The 17,243-nt window shown below is 39.4% G+C and overlaps 1 protein-coding gene across 5 annotated transcripts in view; it reads left to right on the top strand.

Annotated features, from left to right (window-relative positions):
* The window catches only part of MTX3 (metaxin 3), an 88,050-nt gene that overhangs the window by 25,847 nt on the left and 44,960 nt on the right, over positions 1 to 17,243 (top strand). For all 5 annotated transcript variants that reach the window (XM_029575697.1, XM_029575663.1, XM_029575670.1 and 2 more), the window contains 4 exons: positions 9,454 to 9,546; positions 10,895 to 11,077; positions 11,230 to 11,306; positions 12,912 to 13,069. In XM_029575697.1, coding sequence (XP_029431557.1) covers positions 9,454 to 9,546; positions 10,895 to 11,077; positions 11,230 to 11,306; positions 12,912 to 13,069 — 511 coding nt within the window. The remainder of the gene's footprint in view (positions 1 to 9,453; positions 9,547 to 10,894; positions 11,078 to 11,229; positions 11,307 to 12,911; positions 13,070 to 17,243) is intronic.

Below are 17,243 nucleotides of genomic sequence, written 5' to 3'. Positions count from 1 at the left end.
GGCGTATCTACATATTCACATCTGGCTGGAGCATCAATGGTTTTCTGCGTTTCGCTGTTTTGGGGTGACATCAGTTTTTGAGCGCTACCTTTTGGTTTGACACTGTGCCCAGGACCTTCTCTAAGGTCATGATGGTATCAGTGGCAGGGTTGAGAGAGGATGACATTCTGATCCACCTGTACTTAGATGATTAGCTAATTTGGGCCAAGAGCCATAAAAGAGAGTTTTCAGGCCACACGCAAGATGATCTCCTTGCTACAGGAACTAGGTTGGGTGGTGAACTTGGCCAAGGGCAATCTGCAGCCATCCCAGACACTGGAGTATCTCGGTGTTCGTTTTCGACACGAAGCAAGACAGGATGTTCCTGCCGGAGATCCACATTCAGAATTGCGACTATTGACAGAAACAATATGCCTGGTGGTATGGTCTTACCTGCAAGTGCATGGGTTGATGGCAGCTACCCTAGAGGTAGTTTTGTGGGCAAGGGCGCATATGCGTCCTTTTCAGCACAGACTGCTTTGCACGTCTGAGTACCAGTCTCAGGACTACTCGATACAACTTCAGTTGCCAGTGGAGAGCAGTATCCATCTGTAATGGTGGTTGCAAGTGGATCATCAAACGAAGCACGTTCCCCTATGAACACCAGAATGGCTACTGCGCACGACAGGTGCAAGCCTCCAGTGTTGGGGGTTCACCATCGGGAGTTGACAGCACAGGAGCTCTGGAGTACAGAGGGGTATCTCTGGAGCATTAATCTGCTGGAAGCCTGCACCGTTTAGTTGGGATGCTTGTGATTCATCGACCACTTTCAGGGCCGAGTGGTCCGAATGATGTTGGACAGTGTGACGACAGAGACTTACGTTAACCACTAGGCAGCAGCCAAGAGCCAGAAAATGTTGCAGGAAATAGCCCAACTTATGGAATGGGCAGAGGTACATCTTCAGGAGATCTCAGCCTCACACATTGCAGGAAAAGACAATGTAAGTGCAGACTTTCTCAGCAGATAGGGTCTGGATCCCAGAGAATGAGAATTGTACAATGAAGCGTTCCAGCTCAAAGTGGGCCACTGGGACCTCCTGTTTCTAGACTTGCTGGTGACATCACACAATGCGAAGATTCTTTTCTTCTTCAGTCGCAGTAGAGGTCTGAATTTTTTGGGCATTGAAGCCCTCGTAAAGGAGTGGCTGGAAGGCAAACTTCTATATGCCTTTTCCCCCATGGTCCCTGTTGGGCAGAATGATTCAGAAGTTCGAGAGAGACACTGGGTTGGTACTTTTGGTGGTGCCAGACTGGCCTAGGAGACTGTGGTTTGTAGATCTGCAGAGGTTTCTGGTGGAATATCCTTTCTGATTACCGATCCACAGGGATCTGCTACAGCAGTGGCGTATTCTTCTCTAAGATCTAACTTGATTTTTGTCTTATGGTGTGGCCCTTGAGAGGGCTTGGTTGCTAAAGTGTGGGTAGTCCACTACTGTGATTCCTCCTTGCTTCGCACGTGAAAGTTATTCATTTCCTTAGCCTATGTTTGCATTTGGTGAATGTTTGAGGAATGAGGGGTTCATCCTCATTTGGTTAAAATCCCACTCAGTTTTGGATTTTTGCAAGATGGGTTGGCCCTTAATTCCTTGAAGGTATAGGTGGCGGTTCTTGCCCGGTTCCAAGGTTACGGGAATGGTGAACCCTTGTTGGCCCATCTGATTGGTCCAGTTCTTGAAGGGATGTGGCATCTTCGTCCCTCCTTGCAGTTGCCGGTGCCTTTGTGGAGTCTGGATTTCTGGCGGGTCCCACCTTTTCGACCACTACTAACTCAAAATGACTTTCGAACAATACTACAGGCACTAATTTTCTCCAGCACGGACTACTGCAATGCCTTTATGCTAGGACTACCTAATACGACATTAAGACCACTGCAAATACTTCAGAACACACCAGCTAGAATACTAACCAGAAAAAGGAGGGACCGTATAACTGAAACCCTAGCAGAGTTACATTGGCTACCAATTGAACACAGAATTAAATACAAAACCCTATGTATCATTCACAAACTAATTTATGATGAGAAATCAGATTGGTTAAACACAGCATTACGGATACACACTCCACACAGGAACCTCCGATCAGCAAATAAAGCACTCCTAACCATTCCATCAGTTAAAACAGCAAGACTGACCCAAGTGAGAGAGCCCTGTCACTAGCAGGACCCATAATCTGGAACACAATGCCTCCAGAGATCAGACTACAAAGTGATCTCAAGGCATTCAAGAAAAGTTTAAAAACATGGCTTTTTAAACAAGCATTTTGCAAAGAGACGAGAGAATAGAAATTTTATTCAGGAAAAGACAGAAAGGCACCAACACACAGTACTTAGGACTTTACAGAAGATTGGTATATGAACTCTACACAATAAGCATAACTCTAATACTATGTGTGATAAAACTACCATGTACCTTGGTACAATTGGTCTTGAACTACTTCGCTAAATAACTATCTCTAATGATTTATTGTAACCGAACCTTTGACGGCACCTGTTAGAATGTACTATAGTACACTTTCACCTACATGTAAACCGTTGCGATGGTATTTAACTTAGCAATGGTATAGAAAAATTTTCAAATAAATAAATTTCCTAACTCTTGCTTTGCATAAACTCCAGAAGAGGTCAGAACATTCTGAGGTTGACAGTGCAATGCATGAGGGTTTGTATCGAAAAACTGTGTGCTGCATATGCATATCATTCCCAGATTGCTCACTGATGCAATAAGCAGATTAAAAGTTTTGTGAAAATAATATTTAATAATGATATTTTATAAGCAGTTATTGAAATTAAAGAATGTTATTTCTCCTGCATCATTTTCAACAATAAAAAATCTATAACTTTTAGTATAGCTGTTAAATGTAGTGTGTAATGCACATGAGCATCATCTGAATTACCCCAAAATACCTCACCCACTAGTAATATGATGTTTTTCTTTTTTTATATAAAAATATGAGTGAATTTTAATATAATACATTTTTAATATGGGATGAGGTAAGTTTCATACTTTTTCTGTTGCATGCCTCCATGGCCTTGCTACAGTATTTTATTTAATTGTAATCATAAACTTACCTCCCTCCCACTCTCTATTTTGAATTTTATTAAATGTTTCTTTTTTTGTTAATAAATTTGTTATAAAAAATTCATTGTGCTTTTAACATTTTGACACCATTCTGATTAGCTTGGCGCTCAGTGCTGGTATAACTTCTTATGCATTATTCATATCAGCTATTCATGCCGCTTACTTTCAAAATATCTCTGTTTTATTGTGCACCAACTTCAATCGATTTTTGCGCTCAGCACAGTTGTAACTTTTTACATACTGTTCATGTCGGCTATTCACACCGCTCGCTTTCAAAGTGTCTCTATCTTTTATACACCAACTCCAATCGATTTTACACTAGGCACTGCTGTAAACTATTCAGTACTTGAGTCTTACTTAAATCAGCTGTGCGCGCTATTTGAACTTTTTCAAACAAACGTCAAAAGAATGTTTAACTTTTTCACAATCAAACTGAAAGTCTGTTAAACCACTTCAAGTATCCTGTAACCACTTATCTGTCAGGTTCTCCCAACATGGCCATGTTTCGAGAAGAAAACTTTTCTTCGTCAGGGGAGTCCACGTTGTATCTTTTCTCCTCACTGTTGGGTATCTTCTCTCAGAATGAATGGCGTCATCTGTCAGGTGTATCATGACAGTAAAAAGGTTGAGAACCACTGTACTAGAGGACGGTATTCTGTGCATAGAGTTTACGAACTGCGGACTCTGTGTCTTGCCGGGAACCATTTCTGCGAGTGACTCCAGGGATGGTCCTGCTGCAAATTGTTCTGTCCTTTTTTTGCCAAAGGTGGTCTTGGATTTTCACTTGAATCAATTAATTCCCTGCCGACTCTGGACAGGGAGAGAGATGTGTTTTAGTTTCGCCTATTACGGACCTTGGGTGTCAAGTGGCATATCATGAGGTATCGGAGGTTTCTAAACCTTTCAGGAAGATGCACCGGCTGTTTATATTCCATGGTGGAAATAAATAGGGTGAGCCGGCGTCACAGGCTACAATAGCCCGCTGGTTTAAGGAAGTCATCACTGCCATGTATATGGATACTGAGCAGTCGTTGCCTAGTCAGAATAGGGCTTATTCCACTAGGGCTCAGGCTGTGTCATGGGTGGAGTAGGGTTAGAGTAGAGCTTGGGGGGGGGGGGAAGGTTAGGGTAAGGGGTGGGAAGGTTAAGTTAGGGGGGCTGGAACGGGGGAAGCCCATGGGAGTTGGTGCGCACAAGGTGCACTAGTGTACACCCCCCTTGTGCGCACTGATCCCTGATTTTATAACTTGCACGCGCAAGTTATAGTCGGGTAGCGCGTGCACATGTACGCCTACACGCTGGTTTGAAAATCTACCCCATCTGTTAAAGGTCCCTTCTTTAAAAGATATGCATTGGTAATTACTAGAGAGAGGGGTTTTTATGGTGCAGCACCTTACCACTGGAATTCACTTCCAAAGAAAGTTAGTTTCTCATCCAGTCTTATTCTTTTACAGAGAGCCTAAATATGGCTCTCCTTTTTCAGTTTTTTTTCCTAGATCTGTTCCTACCAGAATGTTAGGATTGTCAATACTAGTTCTGTGTGTGTTTTTTGAGGTTGCTGGCTATTCAGCTATTTTTGCCCAGTTTGAGTTGCATTAAAAGTTTTTTACCTCTACTATTTGTTGCGTTCTACTATGTAGTATTATTTCTATCTTACTGTACTCTGCTGTGGGATAAGAAGAGTAAATATAAATTGAAAAAATGAATGCAGAGGGTCTTAAACCAGACCCTCCACTCAATAGGAAGCCATTGTAAAGTCTTAAAGCAATGGAGATGATGCAGTTCGTCTATAAGAGCCAAAGTTGGTTCCTAAGTGCGGCAATTTGAAGTTGTTGTAGTCTGCACACAAGCTGCTGAGGAAGGCCCACACATAGACTATTCAATAGTCCAAGTGTCACTAGTACAATAGATTGGACCACAGACATAAAGAATCCCTTAACCAAAAATGGACATAACATCCTCACAAGTTGCAATTTTAGAAGGCAGTCTGAAGTGCAGAAGGAATAGTCTATGTGGAGATTAAAATTCCCAACAATTAATAAGAAATAGCAAAGATAACATACAAATTAGCTTGGCTAGTAATTTCAAATTACTTAGATCAGAGTTAGGAGAACAGTACACATTGAGTAATGTTATATACCTGAGTGACAGAAACTAACAATCAGTCAAATGGGCATCTAAAAAAAATAAGAGGTCTGATTTAAGTATCAGAGCCACCCTTCTCCCTTCCCCCTTCTTGCTATGTGACTGAAACAAAATGCTATAGCCTATAGGATAAATCTGGGAGAGGGCTACTACCCCTGCCCCCCTTCTTCTGGAAGCCAAAACTTTGTAATACAAGAAGTCTGGAATTTCATCAAAAAATCAGATCGTGAATAATGGCACACATGGTATTGCTGCATACCTGTTACCCTGCATTTGTGTTTTTTGGATCAGAACATTCCAGTTAGCAAGAGCATGTACAAAAGAGCTTTACCGCTCTGATCTACTATTGCTGGGTAAACAAATGCCACTCCTACAGATGTGTAGATTCAGTGGGAATATACAACCATTACATGTTTTTGTTGTTGTTTTTGTTGTTGTTTTTTAAAAGCACATAGATGGTGGATTAAAAACCTCTGCAGTATGCTGACCTTGTAATCTGAGACTCCCTACAGTGAACTCTGTAGACTAATACAGCTTGTAGGCTCATAAATAGAGACTCGTGCTTTCTTGTCAGTGTTGGGATTGTTTTAAAGAGAGATGGTTATTATTCCAGTTGGATAAATACGAACTCTGATATGGCGTTTAATTTAGAGAAACATGCCATGTAGCAGTTTTGGTTTTCTTTTTGAGCTTATAACTTGGTGGCAGAGGGAATAATTACACCTAAGCTCCATCTGGAGGCAACACAAGCAATAAAATTCAAGCCTTTCCATTACCACCTCACAAAGAATGTTAAACAACTTAATATGTACCATACCGTGTTAACAATTTTTTTTCCAGTTACAATAGGAATTTATATGAAGAAGCTGTGTATTATCAACTTGTTGCACCCTGTGGAATTTCCTTTCATGATATATAAGGACATAGTCTATGCACAAGAAGCAAACCTTTTTTCAGTGGAAATGAAATTGTCATATCATGACCACATGTTCTAGACTTGCTGTAGTTACACGATGTTAGATTCCATATTAGGAGCTACCACCCAGGAAAAAGATCTAGGCATCATAGTGGATAATACTTTAAAATCGTCAGCTCAGTGTGCTGCAGCAGTCAAAAAAGCAAATAGAATGTTAGGAATTATTAGGAAGGGAATGGTTAATAGAACGGAAAATGTTATAATGCCTCTGTATCACTCCATGGTGAGTCCGCACCTTGAATACTGTATATAATTCTGGTTGCCACATCTCATGAAAGATATAGTTGCAATGGAGAAGGTACGGAGAAGGGTGACCAAAATGATAAAGGGAATGGAACAGCTCCCCTATGAAGAAAGGCTGAAGAGGTTAGGGCTGTTCAGCTTGGAGAAGAGACAGCTGAGGGGGGATATGATAGAGATCTTTAAAATAATGAGGAGTCTTGAATGAGCAGATGTGAATCGGTTAGTTACTCTTTCGGATAATAGAAGGACTAGGGGGCACTCCATGAAGTTAGCAAGTAGCACATTTAAGACTAATCGGAGAAAATTCTTTTTCACTCCACGCACAATTAAGCTTTGGAATTTGTTGCCAGAGGATGTGGTTAGTGCAGTTAGTGTAGCTGGGTTCAAAAAAGGTTTGGAGAAGTTCGTGGAGAAGTTCATTAACTGCTATTAATCAAGTTGACTTAAGGAGTGGCCTCTTCTATTACTGGCATCAGCATGGGGTCTTCTTAGTGTTTGGGTACTTGCCAGGTTCTTGTGACCTGGTTTGGCCTCTGTTGGAAACAGGATGCTGGGCTTGATGGAGCCTTGGTCTGACCCAGCATGGCAACTTCTTATGTTCAAGGGGTAACCTCAATAATAGTACTCAAATATTACTTCACAAAAAATATAGTGGATACATCTAACAACCTCATGGTGGAACCACCCTACCATACAGGAATGTGGGAAGGATAGGGTTCATGTCTTACGTTTTTTGTAAGATGCTAGAAATTGTAGCTCCTCACCATCTCCAACTCTTCTCTACTCAATTTACTGCTTAGGGTACCTGCTCTTTCATGGCAGTGCTTGTCACTTCTTCTGTGGGCTTCTTTCTCTTGTCCTTCTGCTTTCAAGTCACTCTGACAGTGAACTTTAGGTCATGGTGCTTCCTTTCTACAAACTACTTACTCCTACAGGTTTTATGCCTGATTTCTGCATCATTCCTGTCTGAATTCAACAGTAAACACCACTCTGTCATGGAGCTGCACTAGTCTGTGCATCCTGGGTCAAAAGATTCTTGCCATATGGTCTGCTGGATGGGCACTCCAGGGAAGATTGTTTACTCTTTACAGCTTTTCTCACCTGACTTCCCAAGTAACAAGTGTCTTCTGGAATAGGAAATTTATTGAAAGCTAGCCACTCTTTTTCTGGAACCTGTTTTGGGTTTATCATTGCAAATGTTAAAAGATTGTACAGTGAGATTGACTAAAGCATAGGTGGCCATCATGACAAAGTGGCTTATTAGTGCCTCCCTCCTTTCTCCTCCACCCATATCCTCTTAAAAATTACTTTAAAAAGACCGTAGATGCTTTTTCAAAATTGCAGCCACATGTGGTATGGTAAATGAGTCATGTTTATTTACAGTAATATTCTTAATAAATCGGTGGTAGTCCTTTAAAATATAACTACTGCACATGTTCAGTAGCTACATTGTATGCACACTGAATGAATGCTCCTTTCAGAAATATGCAGAGCTTTGGGTCAGTTATTTCCAGATTAGGCCTCCCTGAAAGCATTGATGTGATTGATTGCACTAAACAACGTTCTCCGCTACTGAATAAGATAGATATAGACCAAGAAGGTATTGTTTATGTATCTAACAAAATACTCTACCCCTCGAGGCACCAATATTTTATGATATATTGTCTCTATAAGAATAAAATTGTACTTCTCTGTCCTCTAGAACATTTCAAATGTGTTTCTCATAAGTAAGAATTCTTGTTCTGCATCAATTCAAAAATTTCTCAAGTCTAATTTTTATTTTGTTGCTCATGCTGTTCCCTACATCTTTCTTGTACATTTGCAGACAGCTTGGTTAGTTTTATAATGATCGGATCTATTTATTTATTTTAAAATCTTATATTCCGCAACTTCCAGTATTGCTTTTCAGTGCAGATTTGGACAGTATTAGATCATCATATATGGCATCACACACACATACATTGCATGAGCAAATGAAATTCCACTGTATGTGATGTAATTTTTCACTCTTCCAAGCATGGCTGCACCCAGGAATAGAGGCATTTCTCTAGTTTAGTTTAAAAGCATTTTATGAAATTACAACAGTATAATTAGTGGTAATGCATTGACTCAATTACTAGACACATGCATCTCTGGATAGGCTCAAAAAAATCCTGGTATTCATCAAAAGTCTAGCCTTATTCTAACTGCCTAAAAGCTAACTGTGCAGTAATCCAGAGAACGGCAATGTGTTTCCCCTGACCCAGCCTCCCTGCCCCCTAAAAATACTCAGTGCATCTGTAACCAGTGGTGCAGCATAGAGCAGATTAATTCCTTCTTGACCTGAAATCTGGCAATCTGCTTAAGTTCCTAAATTGGTGCTGTTCCCTAGAATTTAACTGTGCTGTCTTTCTCTCTTTTCCTCAATAAACACATCCAGTTTTCTTTGGCAGTTGTAAAACTGTACCATAATTCCACCACTCTGAGTAAAGCAGCCCTTCGTTGGAAGGTGGTGAACTCAGATCTCTTAACAGTGTTTTACCAGTTGCTCCTGGGATAAAAAGATAACTCAAGATCCTTGTAGGGTTTAATGATATATGCTTGGACAAGGGTAATTAAATCCCCTGCGCATCTTTTCCTAGGAAAATAGGCCACATTTGGACAGCTTTTCAGATCTTTTAATGGCAAAGGCTCAGAATGACGGCCATTTAGTCCTAATTTGTACCGTAGTTTTTAAAGTTGAATACAGCTTTTAAATGGTGTACCTAGTAATCTGACTACAATTCTGCACAGTTGGCAGAATACTGAATTGCACATTTAAGTTTATTGCTATGGCCAGTGGTAGAAACAGATTGCCTGACTGATTTATTTTTAGCTGAACTGTGTGTGTCACTGTTTGGAAGCGGGTCCATAGATTATGTATTGCTTTATGCTCTTCCCATGTCTGGAGTTTTTTGTGATCCACAATTTCCTGTTTGTTTTTTTTAATTCCAGAAGTACAATGCTGACTATGACCTTTCAGCAAAAGAGGGAGCAGACACACTGGCATACATTGCACTACTTGAAGAGAAACTGCTTCCAGCTGTGGTGTGTACAAATTAACTACTGCACTACAATTAAGTGTAAGGGCGATAAAATATGTCTTCCTTTCATTAAGGCAATGGAGCTAGAAGCATTCCAGTTCCAGCCTTTCAGAATTGTGGGAACAATCTTTGCTGCTCATTGATATTCTTGTATTTTTCCCTGGAGAGGGTCAAACAGTTTTGGTGTAGACTGTGAGCCCTCTTCCTTTTCTTGTGGTGAAGATACCGTGCTGTACTTGGAGGGGGGGAAAGAGATAACCAAAAAGACATTTTTCAGCCATGACAAAAAGCCTTGAATAAAGATGGGCAAGTTCAAAGATCATTTGAGCCAATTTTCTCCCATTCTTGAAACTCTGAACCAGCCTCAACTCAACTTGAATTCCTATTTTGGACCTGGCTAATAATTCAGGCAAAAATTGAAATGCCTAGATAATCTAATTTTAGTTTTTGAGGTGGTGAGTTAATGGTGGAGGAAAGTGAATGCTAAAGTGCCTAATGTAATCCAGACATGGCTTCACTGCCTATTGCTAAACTGAGGTGTTGGTCTCCCATTACCTTAAACCATCAAAATTAGATATTTTTTTTCCTGATCAGCTAACCATGTAATAAAGTTCTTTTGTGGAATTGCCAAGTCTCATCAATAATAACTCTGGTATGTGGCTTGGAACACAGGGAATAGTTCTCTCTTCATTCATCTCTGATTTTAAAGTGAATGGGGTTTTTTTAGGTACAAGACAATACAATGGGAGCCTTGTACAATAAGGTTTCTTTGTTTATTTTTAATAATATGTTCATTATAAAACAGTAAACAAATTCATGAACAAAAATAGATTCTTCTATGTGTTATTTTTTATATAATATAGTAGATGATGGCAGATAAAGAACATTTGGCCCAGCTAGTCCTACCAGTTATTGCAATTTATTCTGCCAAGAAAATATATAGGCAGATGTACAAGCTTGACAACTTGTGGATATCGCTCAATATTTAATTCATTTTTTGTTACCCTCCACTTTAGTTCTTTAACATCTTGGTTGGATGAGCTTATAAGTTTCCTTGCTTAACCAACACCCAGTCATTCTCCACCTCCCAGCATCTTACCACCAACCATTGTAATAATCAGAATAGCTACCAAAACCAGTAAAAGTTGTTGTCCAAACATCCAGTCACCTATGTCCCCATGGCTTTGCTGGATGGTACCCAGCCACCATCAGCCTGCTGGCATTGACCCAGATGGTTTCTGGGAAGTTGTGACAAATTGGTTCCAACCTAGCTACCCCCATGAAAATCCTTCATGTTGTGCTTTGAATTCTATTTTAACATTCTGTTTATGTTCCCGAACATGGTTGCACAGCTGCACACGTTCTGGGTGGATGCTGACAATTACTGCACCGTGACAAGACCCTGGTTTTCTTCACGGATTCCTTTCCCTCTGAATTTATACCTACCTGGGAAAATGTCCCGGGAAGCACTGAACAGGATCCTGGTGACAAAAGGAGAGCCACCGCTGTACAGCTTGAATGATGTTGAAGCGCAGGTAAATTCTGAATAACTTGGTAAGATCTAACTGAAACTGCAAAGAATGTTTGACAGCTTGATTGTTTAATGCATGTTAGTGAACAGTAAATTTTCATTGCCACTTCTGCTGTTTTTAACACTAAAACTTGTTTGTTTTTTATTTTTTGTTAGATATACAGAGATGCCAAAGAGTGCTTAAATCTTCTGTCATACAGATTGGGAACATCTCAGTTTTTCTTTGGAAATACGTGAGTAACCAGTTCAAGAAATAGATTCCTTTTGGAAAGAAGCAAAAAGTACCTTGGATGTTAAGTTAATTGGATAACTTAGCTGTTTTGTTTTATCTTGGATATATTAATGTTGGTTGCTGAGATCTTCAGATCGTTGAAGGGAGGTGCCATGTGCTGTTCACGAAAAGCTGTAGCTTTTGAGATTTTAGATACAGGGAATCTTTTACATAGTATAGTACAGTACATTCAGCCACTGTTGGCCAATTGCAGAGCTCCAGTTGTAAATGATTTTCAAATTGTCCTGTTGAGAGCCTTTTTGTGATCAATTGTGTGTGTCTGAGTATTTGTAAATTAAATTATTTTGTTGGTCGTGCTGCTAGAATGGATTTAAAGCATTTTGTGAATGTCTTGGTTGCAGTTAGATGGCATCGAGTCTCTTACCATTCCCTTCCTGACCTTGCTCTTTATTCTAGTTTTTTAGCTATAGGTCGATAGTAAACTTTAGTTGGTGGAAATGTAACATCTTTTAAGAAATCCGAAATGTCTTGCAGATACTGCCTAAACCACTCCCTTGGTGAAACATTGAGGCTTCTAGAGATATTAACTAGGCATAAGTTATTTCTCCTGCTAGTGTTGTCTGCTCAAAATGTGCTCCTGACAAGTGACCCTAGCCTCAGTTTCTCAAGAAAAGTTTTCCATTTCATCCTTTTGTACAGCCCATGACATTTATAGCTTGGTGATAGCCTTTCAGGTAACTTCTAAAATGAAATTAAACACAAAGACGTACCTTTTGCTTAGCTGCTTCTTGCTGAGAGGCTTCAGATACGCCAGCTGCAATTTTTGAAAAGTCTCCATTTCTCTCTGTATCAAAGCCAGGAGACAATGACGTAGTAGAGGTACTTCCTCCGACTCCTTGAGCAACTTTTTCCTATGCATCTAGGCTGGCCTTCTAGTCAATAACAGGAGTATAGTACTAACTGTTCCCATGCTCATCTTCCTGAGGGGAAGAGTGCGGATGCGCCACTTTGGAATCTGCTGCACTCTCCAGAGACTCGGATTGTGCTGTTACCAGAAATGGAGGAGAAGCTTGCTTTTCAGGGTTCAGCATGGTCTCTAATTTCAAGCAGTGATCACAAGCCAAAATGCCTCCAATTTCACTGCCGATGGTTGCCCCTGACCACACCAGGCTGACCATCTATGAAGTGGGCCATTGGACCCTCAGTCATAGAGGAGGGTATTGAGGAGTACACCCTCACATTGCCTTTCCTATCTCAAGATAGATGGAAAGAAGAATGCCCAGTGAGAACGCAGGTACTTGCACGCTGGTGAAAAACAATGTGTGGATATTTTGGATCTGGAGCCAACTTTGTGCTGTTGATGTCTTTCAAAGTGAATGAGATGGGTTATTGCTCCATGAGATTGTGACTCATGATAAATGATAGCTCAGGGATATGATAAGGTGCTGTCTGCAGGAAATGCTGAGCATACATGGAATGTGTTTATGGCTTCCTTCAGCTGGTCTCTTGAAATCACTGGGTTCTTCTATAAGTGCATCCTCTCCAATTGTCAGTATAAAACATTTTCTTTCTGCTGATATTTTGAAATCTGTTTCTTCCTTTATAGGCCTACAACCCTGGATGCCTTTGTGTTTGGATCTCTTGCTCCTCTTTATAAAGTGCACTTTCCCAAGGTCCAGTTGCAAGAGCACTTGAAGCAGCTTTCGAATTTGTGTCGCTTCTGTGATGACATCCTTGGTGGTTACTTTACCCAAAATGTTGCAGGTAGAGAACGTTTGATAGAGTGCAAACAGTGTATGTCTTTTAAGTAGAGAAAATGTATGTTATGTAATAAACTCTCAACTCTAGAATTTCCAAATCTTCTGGCATTTTATTTATAAACTGAAAAAACTAAGTTCCTATGCAGCTAGCAGAAAAAGTCATAAAATGCATCAAAAGGACAAAGACAAGACATAAAAAGAAACCTCCCCAAACTGCCTATGTAGCACAGCAGATGAACAAGTGCCTGAAAGAATTTTTTTTTTTTTTTAAACTAGAGCCCTCCTTGCAATAAACCCTGCTCACTTTTGGTAATCTTAACCCTGCTGCCCAAATTCCTGAGCAAATAACATCCCTTTAAGTCATTTTTTGAAAGATGTTAAACAAGTCTCTACTCAAAAAAAAAAAAAAGATCCACAGACCTGCTACAGAGAATAAATATAAATGTTGTTGCGTAGAAGAGAGGGAAAAAATGTTCTGAATTGGAGTTCCTGTAGGCGCTCTGATATATGTAGGGTTGGACTGGTACTATTGCACATTTGATCCAGCTCCTGAAGGGCCTGAGCATCTGCAGTACTGGCAGTTCTGCATGATTGTGCAGCCTACTGGGGGACACAGTGTAGAATAAGTACTTTTGAAACCAGTTCATTTTCTCCTCACTTGGCATGCTGTAAGTTGAAGTAGTTGCACAAGTCCACAAATTCTTAAGCATCAGGCCACCAGCGATGAGGGCAATTACCTCACAAATGAAGCTGGATCATCTATAAAATTGGCATGGAGAATAAAATGCTGGTTACTAAACTTCTACCAGTCAATCACTTTGATTAATTGAACATTAGTTCTCTTCTGGCACAAGTAGCCAAGCTCAATATTAAAGTGGAAAGTTGACTGAGATACAAAGGGTGAACTATTAAGTGGATATTATCCCGGTGTATAAGAAAGTGAAGGGAATATTTATTACTATGTTTGTTGTTAAATGCTGTTTTTTAAAGTATTATGTAAAATTGGCCATGAAATCCGTATCTAGGTCCAATTGTATGGGTTAAATGTGCAAGTTTAGGAATTATGTATAATACAATTAACTACAATAGTGTAATATATTTATAATTTGCCCAGTCCATCATTATGAACTATTTTGAAAATGCAATCACAAAATGTTTATTATTAAAAGTATATTTATATCTGGTGGTGTCAACTTTTGTTCTGAATAAAACCTCAGAGAAAATTATCATTTAATTAATTTATCACATTTATTGTAATGTAATATATGGTTGAAGTCCCACACAGATGGTGCATATCCTGATTAACACAGTTTTGTCTTCATTCATTTCCATACAGATTATCATTTGTACTAAATGAATCCATAAATAAAGCATTACATATATATTGAACAAGTTTGAATAAATCAGTGTTTAAATATTAAGTATATATAACAAACTGTGCATAGATTGAGTTGTTTATATGGTGTTGAGGAATATTTGCACATTATAGATACTTTACTGTTTTAAGGTAATGTACCTACGGTGTTGCATATTTTTATTATGTAATTTTATTGCTGTGTGTGGAATGATGAGTGAGTTAGGTAGTTTTTAATGTATAGTTAGGCTTTGTATTATTGCATTACAATAAATGTGGTAAATTAATTAAATTATGATTTTCCCTGAGGTATGTTAGATACAGGATATGAGGAAATATAGATATATAAATACCTTCATTGTGTTTTTTAACTTTTGTTCTGAAGCATTCCATGGCAGGAAGTATAAGAACATAAGAAATTGCATGCTAGGTCAGACCAAGGGTCCATCAAGCCCAGCATCCTGTTTCCAACAGAGGCCAAACCAGGCCACAAAACCTGGCAATTACCCAAACATTAAGACAATCCCATGCTACTGATACAATTAATAGCAGTGGCTGTTCCCTAAGTAAACTTGATTAATAGCAGTTAATGGATTTCTTCTCCAAGAACTTATCCAAACCTTTTTTGAACCCAGCTACACTAACTGCACTAATCACATCCTCTAGCAACAAATTTCAGAGCTTTATTGTGCGTTGAGTGAAAAATAATTTTTTTCCCCGATTAGTCTTAAATGTGCTATTTGCTAACATCATGGAATGTCCCCTAGTTCTTCTATTATTCGAAAGTGTAAATAACCGATTCACATCTACTCGTTCAAGACCTCTCATGATCTTAAAGTCCTCTATCATATCCCCCTCAGCTGTCTCTTCTCCAAGCTGAACAACCCTAACCTCTTCAGCCTTTCCTCATAAGGGAGCTGTTCCATCCCCTTTATCATTTTGGTTGCCATTCTCTGTACCTTCTCCATCGCAACTATATCTTTTTTGAGATGCGATGACCAGAATTGTTACAGAATTCAAGGTGCGGTCTCGCCATGGAGCGATATAGAGGCATTATGACATTTTCCATTTTATTAACCATTCCCTTCCTAATAATTCCTAACATTCTGTTTGCTTTTTTGACTGCTGCAGCACACTGAACCGACGATTTTAAAGTATTATCCACTATGATGCCTAGATCTTTTTCCTGGGTGGTAGCTCCTAATATGGAACCTAACATCGTGTAACTACAGTAAGGGTTATTTTTCCCTTTTATGCAACACCTTGCACTTGTCCACATTAAATTTCATCTGCCATTTGGATGCCCAATCTTCTAGTCTTGCAAGGTCCTCCTGTAATGTATCACAATCCGCTTGTGATTTAACTACTCTGAATAATTTTGTATCATCCGCAAGTTTGATAACCTCACTCGTCGTGTGTGTGTATATATATATAGAAAAGCATCTGTCTAAGTAAGATCCCTGAGGCACTCCACTGTTTACACTTTTCCACTGAGAAAATTGACCATTTAATCCTACTTTCTATTTCCTGTCTTTTAACCAGTTTGTAATCCACGAAAAGACATCACCTCCTATCCCATGACTTTTTAGTTTTCTTAGAAGCCTCTCATAAGGGACTTTGTCAAATACCTTCTGAAAATCCAAATACACTACACATCTACCATTTCACCTTTATCCACATGTTTATTAACCCCTTCAAAAAAAAATGAAGCAGATTTGTTAGGCAAGACTTCCCTTGGGTAAATCCATGTTGACTGTGTTCCATTAAACATGTCTTTCTATATGCTCTATGATTCTGATCTTGAGAATAGTTTCCACTATTTTTCCCGGTACTGAAGTCAGGCTCACTTGTCTATAGTTACCCAGATCCCCCGGAGGCTTTTTTAAATATTGGGGTTACATTGGCCTCCAGTTTCAGGTACAATGGATGATTTTAATGATAGGTTACAAATTTTAACTAATAGATCAGAAATTTCATTTTTTAGTTCCTTCAGTACCCTAGGATGCATACCATCCGATCCAGGTGATTTGCTACTCTTTAGTTTGTCAATCTGGCCTACTACATCTTCCGGTTTCACAGTGATTTCGTTCAGTTCGTCTGACTCAGCACCCTTGAAAAGCATCTCCGGAACTGGTATCTCCCAGACATCCTCATTAGTAAACACGGAAGCAAAGAATTAATTTAGTCTTTCTGCAATGGGCTTATCTTCCCTAAGAGCCCCTTTAACCCCTCGGTCTTCTAATCATCCAACCAACTTCCTCACAGGTTTCTTGCTTCAGATATATTTTTAAAAGTTTTTATGATGAGTTTTTGCCTCTATGGCCAACTTCATTTCAGATTCTCTCTTCGCCTGTCTTATCAATGTTTTACACTTAACTTGACAATGCTTAAGTTTTATCCTATTTTCTTCAGATGGATCCTTCTTCCAATTTTTGAAGGATGTTTTTTTTGGCTAAAATAGCCTTTCATCTCACCTTTTAACCATGATGGTAATCGTTTTGCCTTCCTTCCACCTTTCTTAATGTGTGGAATAGATATGGACTGTGCCTCTAGGATTGTATTTTTAAACAATGTCCATGCCTGTTGAACACTTTTAACCTTTGCAGCTGCACCTTTCAGTTTTTTTCTAACTATTTTTTCCTCCTTTTATCAAAGTTTCCCTTTTGAAAGTTTAGTGTTAGAGCTGCAGGTTTACTTATTATCCCCCTTCCAGTTATTAGTTTAAATTTGATCATGTTATGATCACTGTTGCCAAGTGGCCCCACCACCGTTACCTCTCTCTCACCAAATCCTGCGTTCCACTAAGAATTAAATCTAAAATAGC

Source organism: Rhinatrema bivittatum, chromosome 1 (assembly GCF_901001135.1).
Source record: "Rhinatrema bivittatum chromosome 1, aRhiBiv1.1, whole genome shotgun sequence".
Classification (NCBI taxonomy): Eukaryota; Metazoa; Chordata; class Amphibia; order Gymnophiona; family Rhinatrematidae; genus Rhinatrema; species Rhinatrema bivittatum.
The sequence above is the reverse complement of the archived record's forward strand: the minus strand, read 5'-3'. Positions and strand labels throughout refer to the sequence as shown.